This window comes from Colossoma macropomum, unplaced genomic scaffold (genome assembly GCF_904425465.1).
Source record: "Colossoma macropomum unplaced genomic scaffold, Colossoma_macropomum, whole genome shotgun sequence".
In the NCBI taxonomy this organism is placed as follows: Eukaryota; Metazoa; Chordata; class Actinopteri; order Characiformes; family Serrasalmidae; genus Colossoma; species Colossoma macropomum.
In genome coordinates, this window is record NW_023495007.1 from 1361196 (window position 1) to 1383161 (window position 21966).

A 21966-nucleotide genomic window follows, 5' to 3' on the forward strand; every position below is an offset into this window, starting at 1 on the left:
TTGTTATTATAAATTAAACATTACTATAATAATAATAAGAAACATTGTCATTATTATATTATTGAAAACATATGTACATACCTATATATATATATATATATATTATATATATATGGACCTTCATTACTGGCCTGAATAATGGTCCCAGTCTGACCCTGCTGGATGCTGTCCTACCTCAGCAGGAAGCATGTGTTACATTGCTGACCCAGCCATTATAATCTTGCAATCTGTCCTGATAACAGGTCAACTGATGAGTGATATTGCTATTTTTAATTCAACGCAATTGTATTCCAGTTTAGTATACAACCACGTCTATAGAGATTTGTTCCTTTTTAGGAGGTGTGCTTTTGAGGATGACGTAAACATAAATCAGTTATAAATGTGTCTGATCGCTCCTATTCTGCTCTAAAAGGTTTTGGCCTGCTGCAGAAGGTTTTGTATCAAACCATTGTGAACCCGTTTTTAACTTCTTGTATTTTTTAAATGTGTTCATTAGTTTTACAGATTGTCAATTGCTGTTGACTAAGTTTGTGTTATGCATTCTCCTAATCATTTTTTCTGCATTAATGTTTTGATGATTTATAGTGTTTTGAACATTTTGAAGGGTCTATAACTATTTTTTCCTACATTTTAAGACTCGTCTCCTGACATGACTTCCGTGGCGTCCCTTGAGAATGCTACATTCATTCGCCCCCCGACATTTTACATCACTGGATTGTCCAACATGCCACATTCAATGTATTATTATATATTTTTGTGCATTGTGTACGCTGTGACTGTTTTGGGAAATTCTTTTATAATGGGCACTATATACCTGGCACGCATTCTGCACACAGCAAAGTATATAGCTGTCTTCAACTTGGCCTTTTCTGATCTGTGTGGAAGCTCTGCTCTTATTCCAAAATATGCAGATATGTTTCTGCGTGGAAACCAATACATGTCTTTTGAAGACTGCCTTGCAAACATGTTCTTTGTTTTTCTTTTTATGACTATGCAGTCCTTTACTCTCCTTACTTTGGCCTTTGACAGAGTAATTGCTATATGTTTTCCTCTGAGGTATCATGCTATTGTCACCAAAGCCACAATCACTCTGATCATTGGTGTTATGTGGCTTTTCTCTGTATCTCTTGTTAGTGTCCGTGTGGGTTTGATTACCAGACTGTCCTTCTGTAAATCTAGCACAGTTGGCAGTTATTTTTGTGATCATGGCCCTATCTTCAGACTGGCCTGTAATGATAATTCTCTTAATTTCAAAATGGCCTATGTCTATATTGCTCTTGCACTTTGCCTTCCGTTGATGCTAATAGCTCTCTCATATGTTTGTATTGGTGTTGCTCTGTGTAAGATCTCACATGGTGCTGAGAGAATCAAAGCTATGAAAACCTGCACTTCCCACCTCATATTAGTGGCCATGTTTTATCTACCAATCATTAGTGTTTATATTACTGCTCATACAACATACATAGATTCAAATAGTAGAATAATCAACTCTGTCATAACACAAACAATTCCACCTATGTTAAACCCCATCATATATACTTTGAAGACAGAGGAGGTATTGCAGTCTATTAAAGTACTCTACAAGCGAAGCAAGGTGAACTTTGCAATGGAAGATCCTGTAAAATGCATTCTGAAGAATGAAATGATACAATAACTGAAGTGTGGTATACTGGCATAAAGCAGAGTTAAAAGACTGAAATTGCTGCCTTCGGGCTCCGATTTAAATTATGTTTTAAAATATTTTTCAAATAGGCCCATGATTTTAGTTGAATGTAGTGCCAGTTAATGATTTTGTGTAAAGTAAGAACATTTACTTAGCATTTAGTTAGCACTTAGTTAGCATTTAGGTTTAATTTGAATACATTTTTGGATAATGTCTTTACACTGCTTACATATTTACAAAATTGTTTCCATAAAGGGTTTTGAACCTGCAAGGTTGTTCTTTAGGTTTACAGTTATGTAGCCATTATTTTTATCAATGTAAGAAACACATCAATGCAGAAAGATGAAACAAACATAGCAGGCACAGTTGCCAAGGCAAGAAACGCACATTAAAAAAATAATAGAAAAAAAAAAATTACCCTCATTTATTCCTCTGTAAAGAAAAGATCATCTTCCAGGTTTGTTATTTTATTCCATTGACCACCACTCTCTTGGTAAACTGAAATGAGGTGGGCATTATAGTGAGTGTTGACATTGTGTGGTAGAAGAGAGCTCAGCAATGGCTGGAGCACAGTACAGAATAACTTGGTATGGTGCGTTTTGCCCTGTCATTATTTCCTCTCTAAACAAAAGAGAGTTTGATCTGGTATGCAAACATTGTTAAAGTTTCAAAGTGTAGCATTTAGTCCCCAGTCCATTCAGTCTGTATCGAGAAATAAAGCTGCATAAACAATCTGTTATGGTTTCACTTTTTTTGTGATGTCATGAAAACCAGTGCGTTTACATATGTCCGCATTCACCCTTCAGCAGGTAAACTTTAACCGTTCACACTGAAGTTGTAAGAAGTGTTTCAGCCCAGATTGATATTTGAATGTGGTCCAATACTGCACAGAGACCCTTCACATATATCGGTTTTAAAAGCACAGTAACAAAAATAGCCTGTTGGACTAAAACTGATAATGAGAAGTTGGAAAATACATACACATACAAACTTTCTAAGCCACTTATCCTTCTGGGTCATAAGGGGAACTGGAGGAAAACCCACACAGACAAGGGGAGAATGTGCACACAGTAAGGACCCTGGTCGTCCAGCCGGGAATTGATCCCAGGCCCTTGCTGTGAGGCGACAGCGCTACCCACCGTGCCACCCAAGTTAGTAAATAGTCATGTAAAAATGAATTGAGACTGTTTTCTGTTGGTCAAACCACATAAATGTAATAAGAGTATCTCAGGGCAACAAAGTTCAAGACAAATGAAGGACATGAGCCCTTTTTAATATCTTATATCTGAAGATTAGTGGAGCCTGTTTGCTATATGCAAAGATGGTCATCTTACTCTAATGAAGACTATAGTCCAGTCAGCTCACAGACAGCCTGTTAATAAAAAGAAATTGCCAAATCGAAAATAAATGGCAGAGAGCCAGTCAGCTTGCTGGTTACGTGTCACCCAGAAAAAGATCTTCATTCATTCTTCAATTTCATATCGGTCAGTTGATGATTATCACGATCAAATCATTACTTCTTTCAAGTCTAAAGGCTATTTTTTGAAAGTCAGGAAATGATAAACACTCGCCAAAAAGCAGAACATTTCACAAATCTCTCATAGGAGAGTGGGAGAAAGTTCACTTTTGTTGCTCAGAATGTCCTAATGCTAAAATATGACTGTTTACCACTGCTACACCCAGACCATTTTGGCTGTAGTTGTGTGGAGTAGATGTGATTGAATGTAGCTAAAGCTTGTTATGATCTTAGGACAGAGGTCACCAATCGCTCCACTCAAACAGGGAAGGTATAATCCCATGTTTCAGAGGTTATCTTGTGGTTTTTGAGTAGTCTACCTAAAATGCTGGCTACCCACCTAGGTACCACCTATAAAAACTATAAAACACTGGCCATTGTTTCCCACACATTATGTATTCATTTATTCATTATAACAGCTGCCAAACTATATTTGGTGAACCATTTTAGTCCTCACTCACTGCCTTGCCGAATCATGTTTTATACTTTTTGTTTTTCTTTTTTTTTCAGTTCTTTCACTTGCTGCTCTAAACAGTAATGTGATTGGACAGCAGGTGGAGTATGAACAGCAAAGCATCATTCAAACATAGTTTTAAAAAGTGTAGTGCTATAATATCCAAATAATTGTTAGGTCAGACTGTAAAAAAAAACTGTAAAGGTACCGCACCTGGACTCTTGCTTACTTAAAAATGCATTTGCAAAAATACATGTACTCTGCGATTATTATTCCCACCTTACAAATAATACTACATCATCAGAGACTTTTGTGTTGGCTGTGATCTGTGATCTTATATATATTATATCTCATATATCTAAGTATATATCTAAGTACTTATTTACTCTTACTTGAGTAATTTCCTTTATTAATACTTTTACTTGTACTTGGGGAAGTGATCTCTACCATAACAGTACGTTTACTTAAGTAGGGATTTTCTGCACTCTGGTGTCATCAGAACTATCAAGGCCTTTAATGTGTGAAATAAAAATATAAATAATCCTAATAATATCCTGTGCAAAAAATATAAATAAATAACTAAAAATAGGCCAAACTTTTAACAGAGTTGTGACAACAACTCATTAGTCAGTAAATTAGAAAGAGTGAAACAAATAGATAATGTGACTAAGTATGGGATACCTTTTTCCTTTAACCTATTCAAATACAACACACTTACAGCACACTTACAACACACTAAGACTTATAATATATATATTTTTCATAATATTATAATTCAGTAACTACAGGGACTTCAGTGTATATTGATTGAGCTATTCTTAGGCTAATAGAAGTATGTAATGAAACTCTGGGCCCGCCAGCAGGCTCTGACCTTAAGGGGTTAAATGTTGATGTCTTGTAGTTAAACTTGCAGATATCCATCTACAGAAAGAAGAGTCAATGTTTTTCCACTCTGAGCTGATGGTTTCAAACAGTTGGACAACTTCTTCATGCTGGTTTGTGTTTATCATGAGAACAAACATTCTCTACAGGATTTAAATCTGGATTCAGACCAAAACCAACAGTAAAAGCCATTAGTATTCTGGTCTTGTTCCATTTTTTGCACAGGAGTGTATATTCTTATTCATATGTTTTCTTGATTGAAAAGGTAGTTCATAATAACAAGTATGATGATTCTATGATATAAAATGAAGAAAAAAATTACAGACTTGTATTTTTATTTCTGAGAAATCATTGGGCCTTCACTGAAATCCTAAAAGGCCCTAAAGGTTCACCAATGTAGCTCTCACTAAATATATGATTAGTGTTGACTTATAACCTATAAAATGTCCTGGATGATTGTTAATACTCACAATCTGATTTTGGAACCGTTTGATTTTTTTTGACATTCTATAGTTCTCTTTGAAACTGTATATGTCACAGTTTATAAGATTTAAAATGTTGTTTGATCTAACCCCTGGCAAAATTATTGATATGACCTTTGACCTTTAAGTCATTAATCAGATTTTGTCTGAAACTGCATCATCATTAGTGTGCGTCAGAATGAAGGTAGCCTTTTCTTATTAGAAATGACATTCTCAGTTAAAACGATCACAAATAACTTGAATGTGTAAAAAAAGATCTTAGTCCATTTAAACTTTATTTTTTTTTATCCTAAAGAGTTATGGGAAATGGAAAGCAACTAAAGATAATCTACAATACTTTTGAAAGCATTTAATGAAATTTAGTCAGTTAATTCAGATATGACTGGGTGCCTTTCTGCTGCCAAACACTGCTGGAGTTAGAAGCATCAGTTACTTTGGAGACCCATCCATGATAATCTTACATTCTGTGCTGATTTATCATTTATTGTAAAATTTTCATTCACTTAAAAATACGTTATTGCATTTTATGAATCCATGCCAATGTATTCCAGTTTAACATACAACCTTGCCTATAGAGATTTGTGTTGTTTGTGTGTGCGTGTGTGCTTTTTTTTTAGTGTGCTTTTGAGGATGACGTAAACATAGGTCAGTTATAAATGTGTTTGATCTCTCCTGACATTCTGTTACAAAAGGTTTTGTCCTGCTGCAGAAGGTATTGTATCAAACTATTGGGTCATACTATTAGTCATATGCTATTGATTTATTTTGTATGATACATATTCTCTTGATCATTTTTATTTGCATTAATGTTCTGATGATATGAGTGTGATGAACTGTTTTAAGGTTGTATAACTGTTCTTTCTTACATTTTATTTAAGACCAGACTCCTGACATGAATTCTGTGGCGTCCCTTGAGAACACTACATTTATTCGCCCCCCAACATTTTACATCAGCGGATTGTACAACATGCCACATTCAAAGTATTACTATATATTTCTGTGCTTTGTGTATTCTGGGACTCTTTTAGGAAATTCTTTTATAATAGGCACTATATACCTGGCACGCACTCTGCACACAGCAAAGTATATAGCTGTCTTCAACTTGGCCTTGTCTGATCTGTTTGGAAGCTCTGCAATTATTCCAAAGTACGCAGACATGTTTCTGCATGACAACCAGTACATATCTTATGAAGACTGTCTGGCAAACATGTTTTTCGTTTTTCTCTTTATGACTATGCAGTCCTTTACTCTGCTTGCTTTGTGTTTTGACAGAGTAATTGCTATATGTTTTCCTCTGAGGTATCATGCTATTGTTACCAAAACCACAATGACTCTGATCATTGGTGTTATGTGGATCATCTCTGCATTTCTTGTTACTGTCCGTGTAGCTCTGATTACCAGATTGTCCTTCTGTAGATCTGCCATAGTTTACAGTTATTTCTGTGATCATGGCCCCATCTACAGACTAGCCTGTAATGATAATTCTCTTAATTACATGATGGCCTATGTATATATTGCTGTTGTGCTTTGCCTTCCATTGCTACTAATAGCCCTTTCATATGTTTGTATTGGTTTTGCTCTGTGTAAGATCTCACATGGTACTGAGCGAATCAAAGCCATGAAAACCTGCACTTCCCACATCATATTAGTGGCCATGTTTTATCTACCACTCTCTGGCGTTTATTTTACTGCTCATACGACATATATAGATCCTAATACCAGAATAATGAACTCAGTCCTAGCACAAGTAATTCCACCTATGTTAAACCCCATCATATATTCTCTGAAGACAGAGGAGGTATTGCAGTCTATTAAAGTACTCTACAAACGAATCAAAGTGAACTTTGCAATGGAAGAGTCTGTGAAAAGTATAGCAAAAAATTAAAATTACATAATAACTATGGTTCCTTTATTGGCATAAAGCAAAGAATTGTTTACTGTTTTTTCACTGAGTTAAGAGAATGAAATTCCTCCCTTCAGGTTTCTATTACAATTGCTCTTTATTAATATTATGAAAGGTCTATAATTGCAGTTTAATGTACTGCAAGTTACCCTATGTTGTATAAAGTTAGGACATTCATTTGGAAGGCATTCAGGTATATTTGAATAAATCATTTTTGAATAAATATCTATACACAGCTTACATATTTACAAAAATGCTCCAAAAAGTCATTTGAACATACATGGTTGTTCTTCAGGTTTACAATTATGTAGCCATTATTTTCTTCAATACAAACAAGTGAAACTTAAACATAGCAGGGGCAGTTGCCAAGACCAGAACCACATGTAAAAAAAAACAATAAAATAAAAAAAAAATTTAAATTTCAGTTAAATTTTTACTTTCTCATTGTGCTCTTTGAAAGAATTGTTAAGATTTGGAACAAAGGTAAAAGCTTACTTCAGCCTTTGTATGGTATGTTTTATTATTCAGTTCTCTGTTAGAAAAGATACATGTTTTAGGTCACTCATTGTATGCCAATGACTACTACTTTCAAAGAGGTGGGGGATGTAGGGAGTGTGCACATTGTGTGGTTGAAGAGAGCTCAGCAATGGCTGCAGCAGAACACAGCATAGTTTGCTTTTTAAATTTGCTTTATAAGTAGCCTTTGGTTAGCCATTTAGCTTCACTAAAATAATGCTAATTTCTGTAAAGATGTCTACGGGATTTTTAATGGTGTGTTACCACCAAGTTAAGGATGGGTGTATATTCACATTTTATTGCTGATTTCTACTGTAATCACAGACATTTAATGTTTATTACATTCATGTAACATATTCTTTGAATAATTTTTCTCAAATTTTTAAATAAATGTTTGACGTGGTATATAAACATTGTTCATTTCAAAATGTAGCACTCAGTCCAGCCAAAAACAGTCCATATATTTCTACGAAGCTGTGCAAATAGCCCATTTAGTTTTTACTGCTTTTGTGATGTCATGGCAAGAAATGAGTTTACATATGTCCAGGGTGGGGATAGCTACTGAATAATTAGTAGTTAGCTACTTTGTAGCTACTTTCCCAAAATTTGTAGCCAGCTACAATTTAGCTACTTTTCCAGAAAAAAGTAGAGGCCACTTTTTAGCTACTTTCAAAGCCCGTTTGTCAGAATGTGTGTGAATCTCCACCTGACATACCAAACAGGCCCAACTGAAAGTGTGAACAAGACACTGCATTTAATCATGTGCCAGAAAGAAACATACAATTGAAAAGCTGCAAATATGCAAAAAGATCACCAAAAACTAGGTTTAAGTGTAACCTACAATCAAACTTACACAACCAAAGACATGATATCCAACAAAAATTAAGACTAAAGGGAAAGTCAATCATTCCAGGTTTTTCCTAACAAAAATCAACAAAAATAACTGTACTGGACTGTAGTGGTGAAGAGGGAGCTGCTCTCCCAACTGCTACCGTGACCCTATCTGGACTAAGCGGTTAATGATGATGATGATAATGATGGACAAAATGGCTCTCAACATTTCGGTTGTGACCCCTGAGCTAAGCCTACTAGTAAGGGGTGATCAGCGTGTGGGGCCAGCGTGTGACCGTCTGCTCAAACTGCTTGCACCGTTTGCACAATCACCACCAGCCCAGTTACCAACCAAGTCCTATGGTTCACATTTTGCATGGATTGCCTGAAGACTGTAGCAAAATTGTAGCGAAAATTATCGCTATAGCTACACGAAAATTTGTAGGCGCTACAGCTATTAGCTACATTTCATAAAACTGTAGCGTCCACCTGTTCAGCAGGTAAGCCTGTTCGCACAGAACATATAAGCAGTATTTTGGCTTAAACAGTAGGACAACCAGACAGAAATGAAAACATTTACATATACATAGGCACAGTAACACAGGCACAGTAACAAAAACACCTTGTTTATTTGTAAGTAAGAGATGTTAAAAAATGGTCATGTTAAAATTTGTGATGACTGTTTTCAGTAAATAAAACCCCAGAAATGTAAGAAGTGTGTCTCAGGGGAGAAGATAAAATACAATAAAAATGAAGTATATGGGCCCTTTAAATCTGAAGATTAGTGGAGCCTGTTAGTAGGACGGTTGAACAGATGGCCTAGCTCTTATAATCATTGTTTGTCACTGTAACCAAAGAACCATGAGGAATAAGACTAGCCTTTGTAAATGTAATTTCTGTCCAGTGAGGCGTTTTGCCTCTTTAACTTATTGAACTGCTGCTGGGTGGGTTGTTTTTTCAGAATTCTCTTCTGGCAGCAGGACCATTCTCCCTTCTTCCTGTAACCTGTAATCTGATTACTGTCTCTTTTTTTTGTACTGTAACGAATTATAGATCCATATTTTTTGTATCTTGATATGTCACCATTACATGTATTCCATTACTACTCAACCCTGGACCGTAGTATTAACTTATTGTGCCAGATTCATAACACACCATCATATTTACCGTTATGTTTAGAGCAACTAGCGTCATGGTAACTGGTTTTCATATTCACATGAGGATTACTGACAAGTCTTACTGCTTGTGCAAGGCATTGCCACATTTTTCCTTCATTTACATGTGACAGTGGCAATTCATAACATGACATATGCCTGCAAAAACACCTAAACCCTTCTTACGTTAATTTTTCTTAGTAAGAAAATGATTTGGATTAAATTATACTTTCTACAGTGTTTCCAAACATATGTTGTGACACATGCAAGTAATTACCAAGTTGTGCATATTCATCCACTCACTTAGTTAACCAAAATAATTAAAAAACTACATGTAAACTGAATTATTTGCAAAATTCATTCTGAATTGAAAAATAGGATTAAAAAGTAAAGCTGCTTGAATTGAATATGTAATTCATTTTTAACATGCACAGCCTCATTTCCAGAAAGGTTGGGGCGCTGTGCAAAATGTAAATAAAAACAATGCAAAGACATGCAAATCGATTAAACCCTATATTTAATTGAATAGAATACAAAGAGAACATATCAAATGTTGACACTGAGAAATGTTATTGTTTTTTGAAAAATATATTCCAATTTTTAGTTTGATGCCAGTAACACAAAATGTTGGGACAGGGACAACAATAGACTGGTAAATTTGTGTAATGCAAATTAAAATATCTACCATGCAAATAAGAAACCATATATGAACAGGATCCAAAAACTTTCTCTAGATAAAAGCTGTTTTAAGATGGACTTTAAGATGGCACAGTGGAAAAATGTTCTGTGGTCAGACAAATCGAAAAGGATGCCACATCCTCCAGGCTAATGAGGAGAGGGACCAAAAGCCAGCATCCATGATGGTTTGGGGGTGCATTAGTGCATGTGGGATGAGTGACTTGCACATCTGTGAAGGCACCATTAATGCTGAATGACATATACAGGTTTTGGAGCAACATATGCTGCCATCCAGGTGACATCTTTTTTGGGGAAGGCCTTGCTTATTTCAGCAAGACAATGCCAAACCACATTCTGCACATTGTGCAACAGCATGCCTCCGCAGTAAAAGAGTCTGGGTGCTAAACTCGTCTACCTGCAGTCCAGACCTGTCAGGCATTGAAAACATTTTGTGCTAAATGAAGTAAAAATATGATAAAGGAGACCCCAAACTGTTGAGCTACTGAAGTCCTATATCAAGCAAGAATGGGAAAACATTTCACCTTCAAAAAATTCTTCTTCTTCTTATGATGATGATGATTATTATTATTATTATTATTAATAATAATAATAATAATAATAACAATAATAATAATACATTAATATATACTCTATATTGACAAAAGCATTGGGGCACCTACAAGAGCTTTTACAACACCCCATTCTAAATTCACGGACCTGTAACAAGGTGCCTGACTAGTCCCCATGTGAGGATCAAACCAGTGATCCTCGCATAGGAAAGCCTGCAAGGCACTCAAACTAGCAACCTCAAGAGGCGAAGGCGAGTGCGTTATCGGTGCGCCACCATGGTGGTGCTGGGGAAAGTGTTCCAGAACCGACTGGTGAACTGAGATCCATGGTCAGACACCACATCAGTCGTGAATCCATGGACTCTTACCACGTGCTGTAATAGTAGCAAGGCTGCTTCTTTGGCTGACGGTACTCCAGGCACTGCAACAAATTTGCAGGCTCTGGAAAACTGGTCAACCACATTCATAATCCCTGTGTTGCTCTGAGACACAGGCAACCCAGTGATGAAATCCAGGGAAATGCGGGACCAGGGCCGAGATGGTATGGGAAGGGGAAGTAGCAAGCCTGCTGGTCTTGTCTTGGGTTCCTTGTTCTGAGCACATACCTGGCAGGCTGCTACATAGGCACGTACATCCTTCTCCATCCTAGGCCACCAGAAGCGTCTCCGTAGGAACTTGAGTGTGAGATTAGCCCCTGGAAGGCACATAAAAGGAGATGTGTGCCGACCTGGGGGTCTGGAGTGCCCCCTGGATGTCGGTCTCCAGCCCCCAGTGCAATGGGGCAACGATCTGGGTTCCAGGAATAATGGGCTCTGGAGACTTGTCTGTCCTCCGTCTGAGCAAAAGTTCTCAAGTGGGGGCACACGTCTCCTTTTACGTGCCATCCAGGGGCTACTTGCACACTCAAGTTCCTATGGAAACGCTTCTGGTGGCCTAGGATGGAGGAGGATGTGTGTGCCTATGTAGCAGCCTGCCAGGTATGTGCTCAGAACAAGGAACCCAAGACAAGACCAGCAGGCTTGCTACTTCCCCTTCCCATACCATCTCGGCCCTGGTCCCGCATTTCCCTGGATTTCATCACTGGGTTGCCTGTCTCAGGGCAACACAGGGATTATGGTTGTGGTTGACCAGTTTTTCATCCATCCATCCATCCATCATCTAAACCGCTTATCCTTCTGGGTCACGGTGGGGTGCTGGAGCCTATCCCAGCTGTCATCAGGCGGAAGGCAGGATACACCCTGGACAGGTCGCCAGTCCATCGCAGACCAGTTTTTCAAGGCCTGCAAATTTGTTGCAGTGCCTAGACTACCGTCGGCCAAGGAGGCAGCCTTGCTACTATTACAGCACGCATACAGCAAGCTGGATAACAGGCTATGAGAGCATTGCAGGGAATCCAGTTCCCTCTTCATATGGGACCCCACCTCCAAGGACCCCAGGGCCTCAATCACCCCCACTTCTGCCCAACCAATCGCCAAAAGAGCAGGATTCTCGCATGCGGGAGGGCAGGTGCCTCTGCTGCGGGCAAGTTGGTCACTTCCGGCCCCAATGCCCTGAGCTGGCAGGAAAAGCCAGGGTCTGTTACAAGGTTGGTGGCCTGATTGAGGCCCTGGGGTCCTTAGAGGAGGCGTCCCAGGTGAAGAGGGAACCACGTTCCCCGCAATGCTCTCATGGCCTGTTATCCAGCTTCAAGGCCTGCTCTATCAATTTCTTAAGAGAGGTAGGAGCTTCTCTTGTAGCCAGCTCATCCTTCACCTCACCACTGAGGCCTTGCTGGAAAACAGCGATTAGCACCGAAAGTACGGCGCATAGTTGCCATGAATAGTTCTGTGGAGGAGCACATGGAAGGCTCATTGTCCCACACTGAGGTGGCCCATGCCAGGGCTCGATCAGTGAGTAGCGATATTATGAATGTTACTTTGGAGCGTTCAGTGAGGAACCTCAAGGGTTGCTACATGCACTCCGCTCAGCGACAGAGTGGCTGGCGCTGTCACCTCATGGCAAGAAGGGCCAGGGTTTGATTCCCTGGCTGGGCAACCAGGGTCATTTCTGTTTGCATTTTTGAGTTGAAGATGCTAAATTACCAAGTGTGTGTGTATTTGTCCTGTGATGGACTGCTGACCTGTTCAAGGTGTTTCCTGCCTTCTGCCCAATGAGTGTTGGGGTAGGTTCCAGCACCCCCCGCAACCCAGGAGGATAAATGGCTTAGATAATGTGTGTGATTGTGTTTCTGCATTAAGAGAGTGAGAGGAGGGGCGCTGTTCCAATCCACTAGACTGACTGTGCTTTCACACAAACAGGCCCAAAAACACATTTTAACAGATAAATAATAAATATGATAAATATTATTCAAAAATTTAATCATATTTAAACCCTGTCTTTCAATTTCAATTTTAGCACTCAACATTAATCCAAGTGGATAGAAAATCAATAAAAACATGGCCGCCCTAAGCTAATTATTTATTTTTACCCAATTATAAACAATAGAATGACCATCAAAATTCTAACATTTTCAACTCACAAACACTCTAAACTAACAATTTCTGAAATGGTGTCTTAGGTTGGCCCATTTTCAAGATCTGTATAAGCAAAAATGTCATTTTTTTTATCAAAAATTAGCCAAATTCATAAAGATATGAAAATTTTATTAGCATTTAAATGTCAAACAATGGCATATCTGAGTAGCCCAGGGTCTCCTGAAAATAACAACATGTTATGCATGTGTGACTGTCTCATGTAAATACTTTATAATTGTAATTGTAATTGTAATTACCAAAAATCATACAAAAATACCCCAGGGTTTGAAGAGTTAATCCACATCCTACACTTCTTCTCTTTTGTCTTTGGTTTACGAAATAGGTAAAATTTCATTTCTTTTGCCAAACTCTTGAGATGTTGGGTATTTGATTCATAAATTCCCCCCACATACAAAGCTTCAGCATAGTTGTGAGCGATTGAGCGTACAAGCCTAGTTCCAGTTGCTAAGCCATGATTGGTCAACCAGTAATTGGGATGGATTTTAGTGAAGGGTGGGGGCCAGGGTAAGAAGCAGTCTGGTTCCTTAGCCACTCACAGAGAGCTTGGCAAATGCTGTACTCTGTAATCAAGGTCCTCACCTATATGGATGCACGTGCCCTGGGTAGCTGTACATGGAAACTCTCAATATGTGGTCAAATGAGGTGTTGATTCAAGTGAAGGGGCCATTGTTGACTGAAAAAACAAAATAAACTTATTATACAGAGAGCAGAAACTTTAGGAGCGGTCAAATCAACAATTTGGTACATTCTTAAAAAGAAGGAATGCACTGGTGAGCTCAGCAACACCAAAAGGACTGGAAGACCATGGAAGACAACTAAAGTGGATGATTGCAGAATTCTTTCCGGGTGAAGAAAAACCCCTTCCCAACATTTAATCAAGTCTAGGACATTCTAGAGGAGGTTGACGTATCATTGTCACAGTCTACAATCCAGAGACGCCTTCATGAATGTAAATACAAAGAGTTTACCTCAAGACGCAAACCACTGACAACATTCAAGAACAGTAAGGCCAGATTGGACTTAGCCCAGTTCTAGAACAAGTTTTTTCAGGCAGATGAGACCAAGACTAACTTGTACCAGAATAAGGGGAAGAGCAACATGTGAAGAAGGAATGGAAGGGCTTATGATACAAAGCATACCACGTCATCTGTCAAACATGGGGGAGGTAGTGTTATGGTTGGGGCATATATAGCTGCTAATGGAATTGGGCCACTAGCATCAACCCAACTGAGCATGCTTTTCAAGCAGAAAGACCCACAAACAAGCTGCAATTGAAGGTGGCTGTTGTAAAGGCAAAGCATCTCAAGAGAAGAAACTCAGCATTTGCTGAAGTTCATGGGTTCCACACTTCAGGCAGTCGTTGACTGCAAAGGATTTGCATGCAAGTATTAAAAGTAAATACTTGTATTTATAATTATGTTAGTTTGACCAATTACTTTTGAACCTGTGGAAATGGAGGGACTGTATACAAAATTGCTGTAATTCCTAAATGGTTAATACAATGTTTTTGTTAAACCTCTTGAATTAAAGCTGAAAACATACACTTCAATCACATCTTGGCTGCTTCATTTCAATTAAGGGAATAACAGCATGAAAAAGAGGCCACAACATGTTAAACTTATTTTCTTCATATATATATATATATATATATATATATATATATATATATATATATATATATATATAGTAGTTCATCATATATATTGTAGTTCATCAACATTAGAAATACCCTCTCTTTTTGTGCTGAAGTTGTCTTTTTTCTATGCTACTTGGGCCTCTGCTTCACTGCCATTGTCTCACTGCAGTTTCCCTCAGTATTTATGAAATTAAATGTTTAAAATGTACTTCTTTGACATTTTACCTTCCTAGCTAATTTATAATGCTATTCAGGCAGCTGCCTTGCTCATTAGGTATAAAGACGGTGCCGTTAAAATCATGTACTCTTTATTTAGAATCACTTTTCATCTACTGCAAACCGTTCTACTCTCCAAGAGAGCTTTCTTCTTTTATTTTGGTCTGTGTTTGATTACATCAGAAGATGCAATAAAGATTCTGGGAGATTTTAAAAGCACAAATCTACTTAAGGAAATACCTAAGTACAGACAACGTGTCACATGGGCCACAAAATAAGGAAACATTTTGGACCGTTGCTACATCACTATTAAAAATGATATTCCATCACAGGTGTGGTTCTCTGGCTTTCTGACCACAGAGTTAATTACCTCATCCCAACAGAGGCAAAAATGTAAAACCAACAAACTTGTCATCACAACAGTGAATAGACATACCAGTGGAGACATTGAAAAGCAACAAGGCTGCCTTGAATCTTCAAACTGTCACCTCTGCCCACTGCGTTTCTCAGCATCAATGAGCAGGACATCAACAGGCTCTTTAGTGGACAAGAGATGGGAAAAGCTCCAGGACCAGAATCAGTCTCTACAAGTAAGTACTGCTTTGCTCAACTACCATCACTTTCCACAAACATCTTTTACAAATCACAAAAACTTTGTTTTGTTCCCATATGTTTCAAAACCTCTTTTTTTGTCATTACGTTACTGTACCTAATGACTGCAGGCCAGTAGCTCTGACCTCTGTAGTCATGAACGTCTTTAAAGGTGGCTTAAGCACACCACAAAAAACTCACTCTTAGTAAGATCCCCTACTGTTCATGTACAGAACAGGTTTGTTCATGATGCAATCATCTTGGCCCTGCAATTCGTGTTATATCATCTCCTCTTGGAACGTATTCTAGAGTACTGTTTGTGGACTTCAGCTCAGTTTTCAACACCATAGTGCCAGAGCTTCTGCAGATCACACTGTCCCAGCTGTCTGTGCCAGATCTTATTTGCCATTGTGACAATCAGGAGACAGCAAGTGCAGCTAAGAACACATGCATCAGACCCTCAGACCCTCAGTACTAGAGTTCCACCAGGCCACATATTCTCACCCCTTCTCTTCAGCCTCTACACTAACTGGGAATCAGATGTGAAGATCCTCAAGTTTGCAGATGACAGCAGCGTGTTAGGCCTCATAGCCAACAGTGATGAGGCTAGCTGCAGAACGGATAGTCAAGCACCTGTTGTCCTGGTGTAGCAGCAACCACCTGCTGATTAACATGCAAAAGACTGTGGAGGATGGTGGAGGACTTTAGATGCAAACCCATCTCCATACCCCTTCTCAAGATAAATGACTCTGTAGTTTCCACTGTGGAGTCACTCAATTTGCTGGGCATAACCATATCCAGGGACCTGAAAGGGGATAGGAACACAAACTCCATCGCCATGACAGCACAGCAGAGAATGTTCTTTCTTAGACAGCTGAAGAAGTTAAATCTGTTGCAGAGCCTGATAATCCAGTTCTACACAGCGATCATTAAGTTCATCCTCATATTATCCTGTCTGGTTTGATTCTTAAACCTCACAAGAAAGTACCAAACTCCAGCTCCTAATCAGGACAGTAAAAGGGAACAAGGGAACAGGGTGTAGTCTGCCAAAGCTTTTGGACATCTACAACAGCAGAATGCTGAAGTGTACTGGCAAGATTACAGCAGACCCCTCTCATGCTGCACATAAACTCTTCCATCCACTTCCCTCTGGTAGAAAATTCAGGGCCATTAAAACCAGCACAACCAGACATGTTAGCAGCTTTTTCCCCAGTGCCATAGTGATGTTAGTTATATATCTCATCAGATGTGCATATGTATAGATATTCATATTTCTTTAGCTTTTTCCCTTTGGCCTTTTACAGTTCTTTCTTATTCTTTATTCTATTTTAAATTTTCCCCTTGGTTAAGTACTTATTAGCCTTTGTACTTGTTTGATACTGTTCAGTATGTTACATGTCATACATGTGTGCTCTCACTAAGACAAATTCTTTGTCTAGCGTACATGGAGAAATAAAGTGATTCAGATTTTTAATTATGATTATGAATACAATGATGACTGATGTGTGTCTCTTTTGATCTATCATTACTGCCCTTGTAGCTCTGATTGAAGCTTTGACTTATTTAGGGAGTACTTTTATAATGCACCACGTCAAGCTGCGGTGTTAGAGACCATCATACAATTACAGAATGAAATGATCAGCGTTTCAACATCCTCACATTAATATATCTACATCTAATCCATATATCTATTAAATTCTCCTTCCCTTTAACCTCATCCCACATGAATGTGTCTGTGTGTGTTTAATTTGAGTTTGTTGAAATGTTGACGCTGACCATATCTTCCTGTAATTGACTGATGGTCTCTAACACCGCAGCTTGACGTGGGAGCAGAAACAGCGCTAAACGGCCGTGCTGCATTTGTATCTCTGTTAAATATAATAATTAGAAAATGCAGTTTAGTGAAGATTGTGGTTGTAGTTTATTGTCTTCATCCATTTCACCAAACTGCAGCTGCACTGATGAATCTGTAGGCCGGTCGCTGTGAAGAGGGCTACAGTATCCATAACGCTCCAAATCAAAAGCAGACCTGATGATCTCTGTCCATTATTTTATCAATCTAACACATCAAAACCCATCCGACAGTTTCAGGGAGCTGTTAGTTACTTATGCACAGGACAAATGACACGACCTGTATCTACAACACTGATTTTGCCCACAAATAAAAAAAATAAACAACGTGCATTCAGTTAAAAATAAAGCATGACAATGATTAAAAGAAAACGGGAGAACAAATTAGAAAATCGTGATCACGAATAAAAAAAAAACATACCCACGAAGTAAAGAAAACGTGCGCACGTTTAAAAGAAAACGAGGGAACGATTTAAGAAATCGCGACCACGAATAAAAGAAAACGTGTAAGAACTGCAAAACGTTCACTCTAATTATTTTTTTTTTACCTCCGTCCCCTCCAGGGCTCCATATTTTACAGCTTCAGGGGTGCTGGAGACAACAGCAGCTGGCCTACTGCTTTTTTTAAGCTGCAGCTTTTTTTACCTGTTAATATGTCTTTTGTTTTGTTGTATCACACATCGCTTGTTCGGGCCCTATTACCTTCCTCAGGAATTTAGTGTGGTTATTGTCATGTTTACATCCCTCCACAAAGCGATGCTAAGCTTGTGCTAACGATGCTAGCTCTTGCTATTAGCAAGCTGCTTGCTATTAGCTTCTAAAAGTTGCACTCATCATCGCGGAGGACTTCAACCAGACTGACCTCAGAATAGTTTTCTCCGATCAGCATATCTCCTGTCCAACATGGTGGGGAAAACACACTACATCACATCTAAATGAATGTCAAGGAGGCTGATAGCACCACCCTCATGCCTCCATTCGGCAAGGGTGACGTCTCTCTACTGATGAAACCCATATAACTACAGCTGCTGAAACAGACCGCAGCCAACATGGACTCTCTGGTTGATGTGAACAAATATGCAACACCTGTCACTGGATTCATCAAGAAATGTGTAGATGATGTGATTCAAACAAAGCAAGTTTGCACACTTCCAAACCAAAACCAGAGATGAACAGTGAAGTCTGCAGTCTGCAACAGTGAGCAACTTAAAGCTGCCAGACACAACCTAAGGGCTGCCACCAGGGCTGCAAAACACTGGAACAGCACACAAATTGCAGCCTACTTCAACACCAACATGGATCCCTGATGCATGTGGCAAGAGATCCAAAGCAATCACTGTTTATAAAAGCAAAGTCAGAAACTCAATGACCATAGACACCTCCTTCCCTTCTGAACTGAACACTTTCTATGCCTGCTTTGAGACCAATGCTCAGGCTCAGCTAACCACCACTGCCCTGCCCCTGGGAGCCAGCCCTCATACTGGCTACAGATGAGGTGAGGAGAGCACTGATTAGGGTCTCAACTTGGAAAGCAGCAGGTCCAGATGGTGTCCCAGGTCGAGTCCTGAAAGCATGTGGCAACGAGTTGGCTGCCACCTTCACAGACATCTTCAGCACGTTGTGATTTTCATAAGTGGCGCCTCATCCTGGATAATCATTTGTTCTCCTTTCCTGGATAAACATCGCTACCGTCCAATCAATGATTTGTGACATCATCGGCCTGTGCCTTTGCCATTCCAACCAGTGCCTCCTGTTCATGCAGAGCAACAGGTAACTCCTCTAATACATTGTCTATGAGCTTTTTCTATACTGAAATCAATTAGGATAAAACAAATGGGTACAAAATCTTACTAAAGTCATTTCATCAACTGACAGATAGATAATGTTGAGTCTCTCATACAAGCTAGTCAGTTATCTTACCATGTAGCATTGCTAACTGGCTATCTTGCTAATTAGTTTGTGTTTAGCAAACAGTAAAGCTAAGAAAAGTGTGTTTTTTTAAGGATAAGTTTGACAACATTCACAAATGCCTAACAGATCAATTTATGAGCTACCTAAAGCTTATCTAGTTAGCATGCTAGCAAACCTAGTAGTACTTTTCACAGCATGATGAGCAGCTTGTCTTGGGTAGCCAATAGCTGCTGATCCTGAATAGTCAACTGGATATTGTTCATGACTGTATTTCTTCTGGAACCTGCATGAAATCCTTTTAATGACTATGTTAATGTGAGATTTAGATCTAGCAAATTAATCCTGCTACTGACCATTAATCTTCGACAGCCAGTTAATCCAGTTAATGACTGTATTGATCGTGGATAGCTAGTTAATCCAGTTAATGACTGTAATGATCCTGGATAGTCAGTTAATCTAGTTTATGACAGTATTAATCTTGGATAGTGATTTAATTTTATGACAGACTGCATTGATCCTGGATAATCACTTAATCCACTTAATGACTGCACTGATCCTGGATAGTCAGTTAATCTAGTTCATGACTGTATTAATCTTGGATAGCCAGTTAATAGTATTATAGACTGCATTGATCCTGGATGAACATTTAATCCAGTTCATGACTATCTTGATCCTGGATAGTCAGGTAATATAGTTTGTGAGACTGTGTTGATCCCTGGATAGTTAGTTAATCCAGTTCATGACTGTATTGATAGCCTATCATTCTATTATTGACTGAATTGAGCCCAGAAAGTCAAGGGATCCTGTTCATGACTCTAATGATCCCAGACAGTCAGTTAATCCTGTTCATGAATGTACATACCCTGGATAGCCAGTTAATCTAGTTATTGACTGTATTGATCCTGGATAGGCAGTCAATCCAGTTTCTGACTAAACTGTTCCTGGATAGTCAGTTAATCCAGTTCATGACTGTATTGATCCTAGATAGACAGTTAGACATATTATGGACTGTATTGATCTTGGATAACTATTTAACAGAGTTCATGACCTTATTGATCCTGGGTAGCCAGTTAATCCAGTTTATGACTGTAGTGATCCTGGTCAGATAGTTAGACATATTATTGTCTGTACTGAACTTGAATAACTAGTTAATCCAGTTTATGACTATATTGATCCTGGATAGTCAATTAATCCAGTTTATGACTATTGATCCTGGATAGAGAGTTAACCCCATTTATGAGTGTACTGATTCTTGATAGTCAATAAATGTAGTTCATAACTATTGATTATCCAATTGGTTAGCCAATTAATCCATTTCATAACTTTATTGAACCTGGATGTTCAGTTAATCTAGTTCATGTCTGTATCACTCCTGGCTAGTCTATTAATTCAGTTCATGAATGTTCAAGATACCTATTTGGTTTGACCATTATGTAAGCATTACCTATTAAATTACAGAAAATGTGTTCACTGGTTTGGATTGTAAATATATGACTATATTCTACCTTGTAGACCTTGTGACCCCTGGTTCCTGTCACCACAGCTGTAAAGAAATCTGAGTCTGTATGTTTCTATACAATGAACAATATTACATCAAATCACTCTGAATCCACTGAAATATACATTTTAAGTGAGTCAGATTCTCTGTTATAAACTTAAAGTCTGTTCATTATTATTTTTAATTTTACAAAGACATTTGTAAATGCATGGTTCATCACCATTATTCTTAATTATTAATCATTCAATATCAAGTTGTAATTCCATTAATCATTTAATATTATCAAATTGTAATTCCATGTCTGCTTCTTATATTGAATCATTAATTTAAAGATTTTTTTTCAGTTGATCAAGTGATTACTGAGTGGAATGAATGGTGACTTATTGATTCAGTTGAATGACATTGATTTAGTATCATAACGAAACAATGAGTTGAAACAATGAGTTGTTTAAGAGCAGAAAAAATGCAAAACTATGCAGAGCTCTGGCCCTCCAAGATCTGACTTTGAGATTATGGTTTATGATAATATGTGATAATATGTGAAATGCTAATAAAAACAAAAAGCAGTGATTTGTGAAATATGTTTGACTTGTATTAAATAAAAACAAAAACAGTGTTGTATGTTGTACCTGATAAACTCCATTGTTTTTTGTAAATAAATGCTCATTTCAAATGTGATGCCTTCAATACATTCCAAAAAAGTTGTGACAGGAGCATGTTTATCACTGTGTTACATCACCTTTCCTTTTAACAACACTTAATCATTTGGGGACTGAAGACACAAATTGTTCCAGTTGTGAAAGTGTAATTTTTTGACAATCTTCTGTTTTACGAGTCTTCAGCTGTGCAACTGTACGGGGTCGTTATTGTCATATTTTGAGCTTAATATTGCGACATATTTCCCATAGTTACTGATTAATTTATATAAGTTACTGAGTCGCTCATATTAGTTACTGTATCATTCATAGTATTTACTAAACAAGTCATAATAGATACTAAAATAATTCTTAGCAGTTACTGAGTTATTCAGAGCAGTCACAAAATAATTCATAACAGTCACTGAATAACTTATTGCATTTAC

General features: G+C 38.2%; 2 protein-coding genes across 2 annotated transcripts; both read left to right on the plus strand.

Moving 5' to 3' along the window:
- The first annotated feature begins 649 nt into the window (after nucleotides 1–649).
- On the plus strand, nucleotides 650–1654 carry LOC118800823 (olfactory receptor 1-like). Its single transcript, XM_036560966.1, has one exon. It carries the CDS (start codon nucleotides 650–652, stop codon nucleotides 1652–1654), a length of 1005 nt encoding a protein of 334 aa, XP_036416859.1.
- A 4235-nt stretch (nucleotides 1655–5889) lies between these two features.
- Nucleotides 5890–6882, plus strand: LOC118800892 (olfactory receptor 1-like). The gene has a single exon (XM_036561055.1). It carries the CDS (start codon nucleotides 5890–5892, stop codon nucleotides 6880–6882), a length of 993 nt encoding a protein of 330 aa, XP_036416948.1.
- The last annotated feature ends 15084 nt before the right edge of the window (nucleotides 6883–21966 follow it).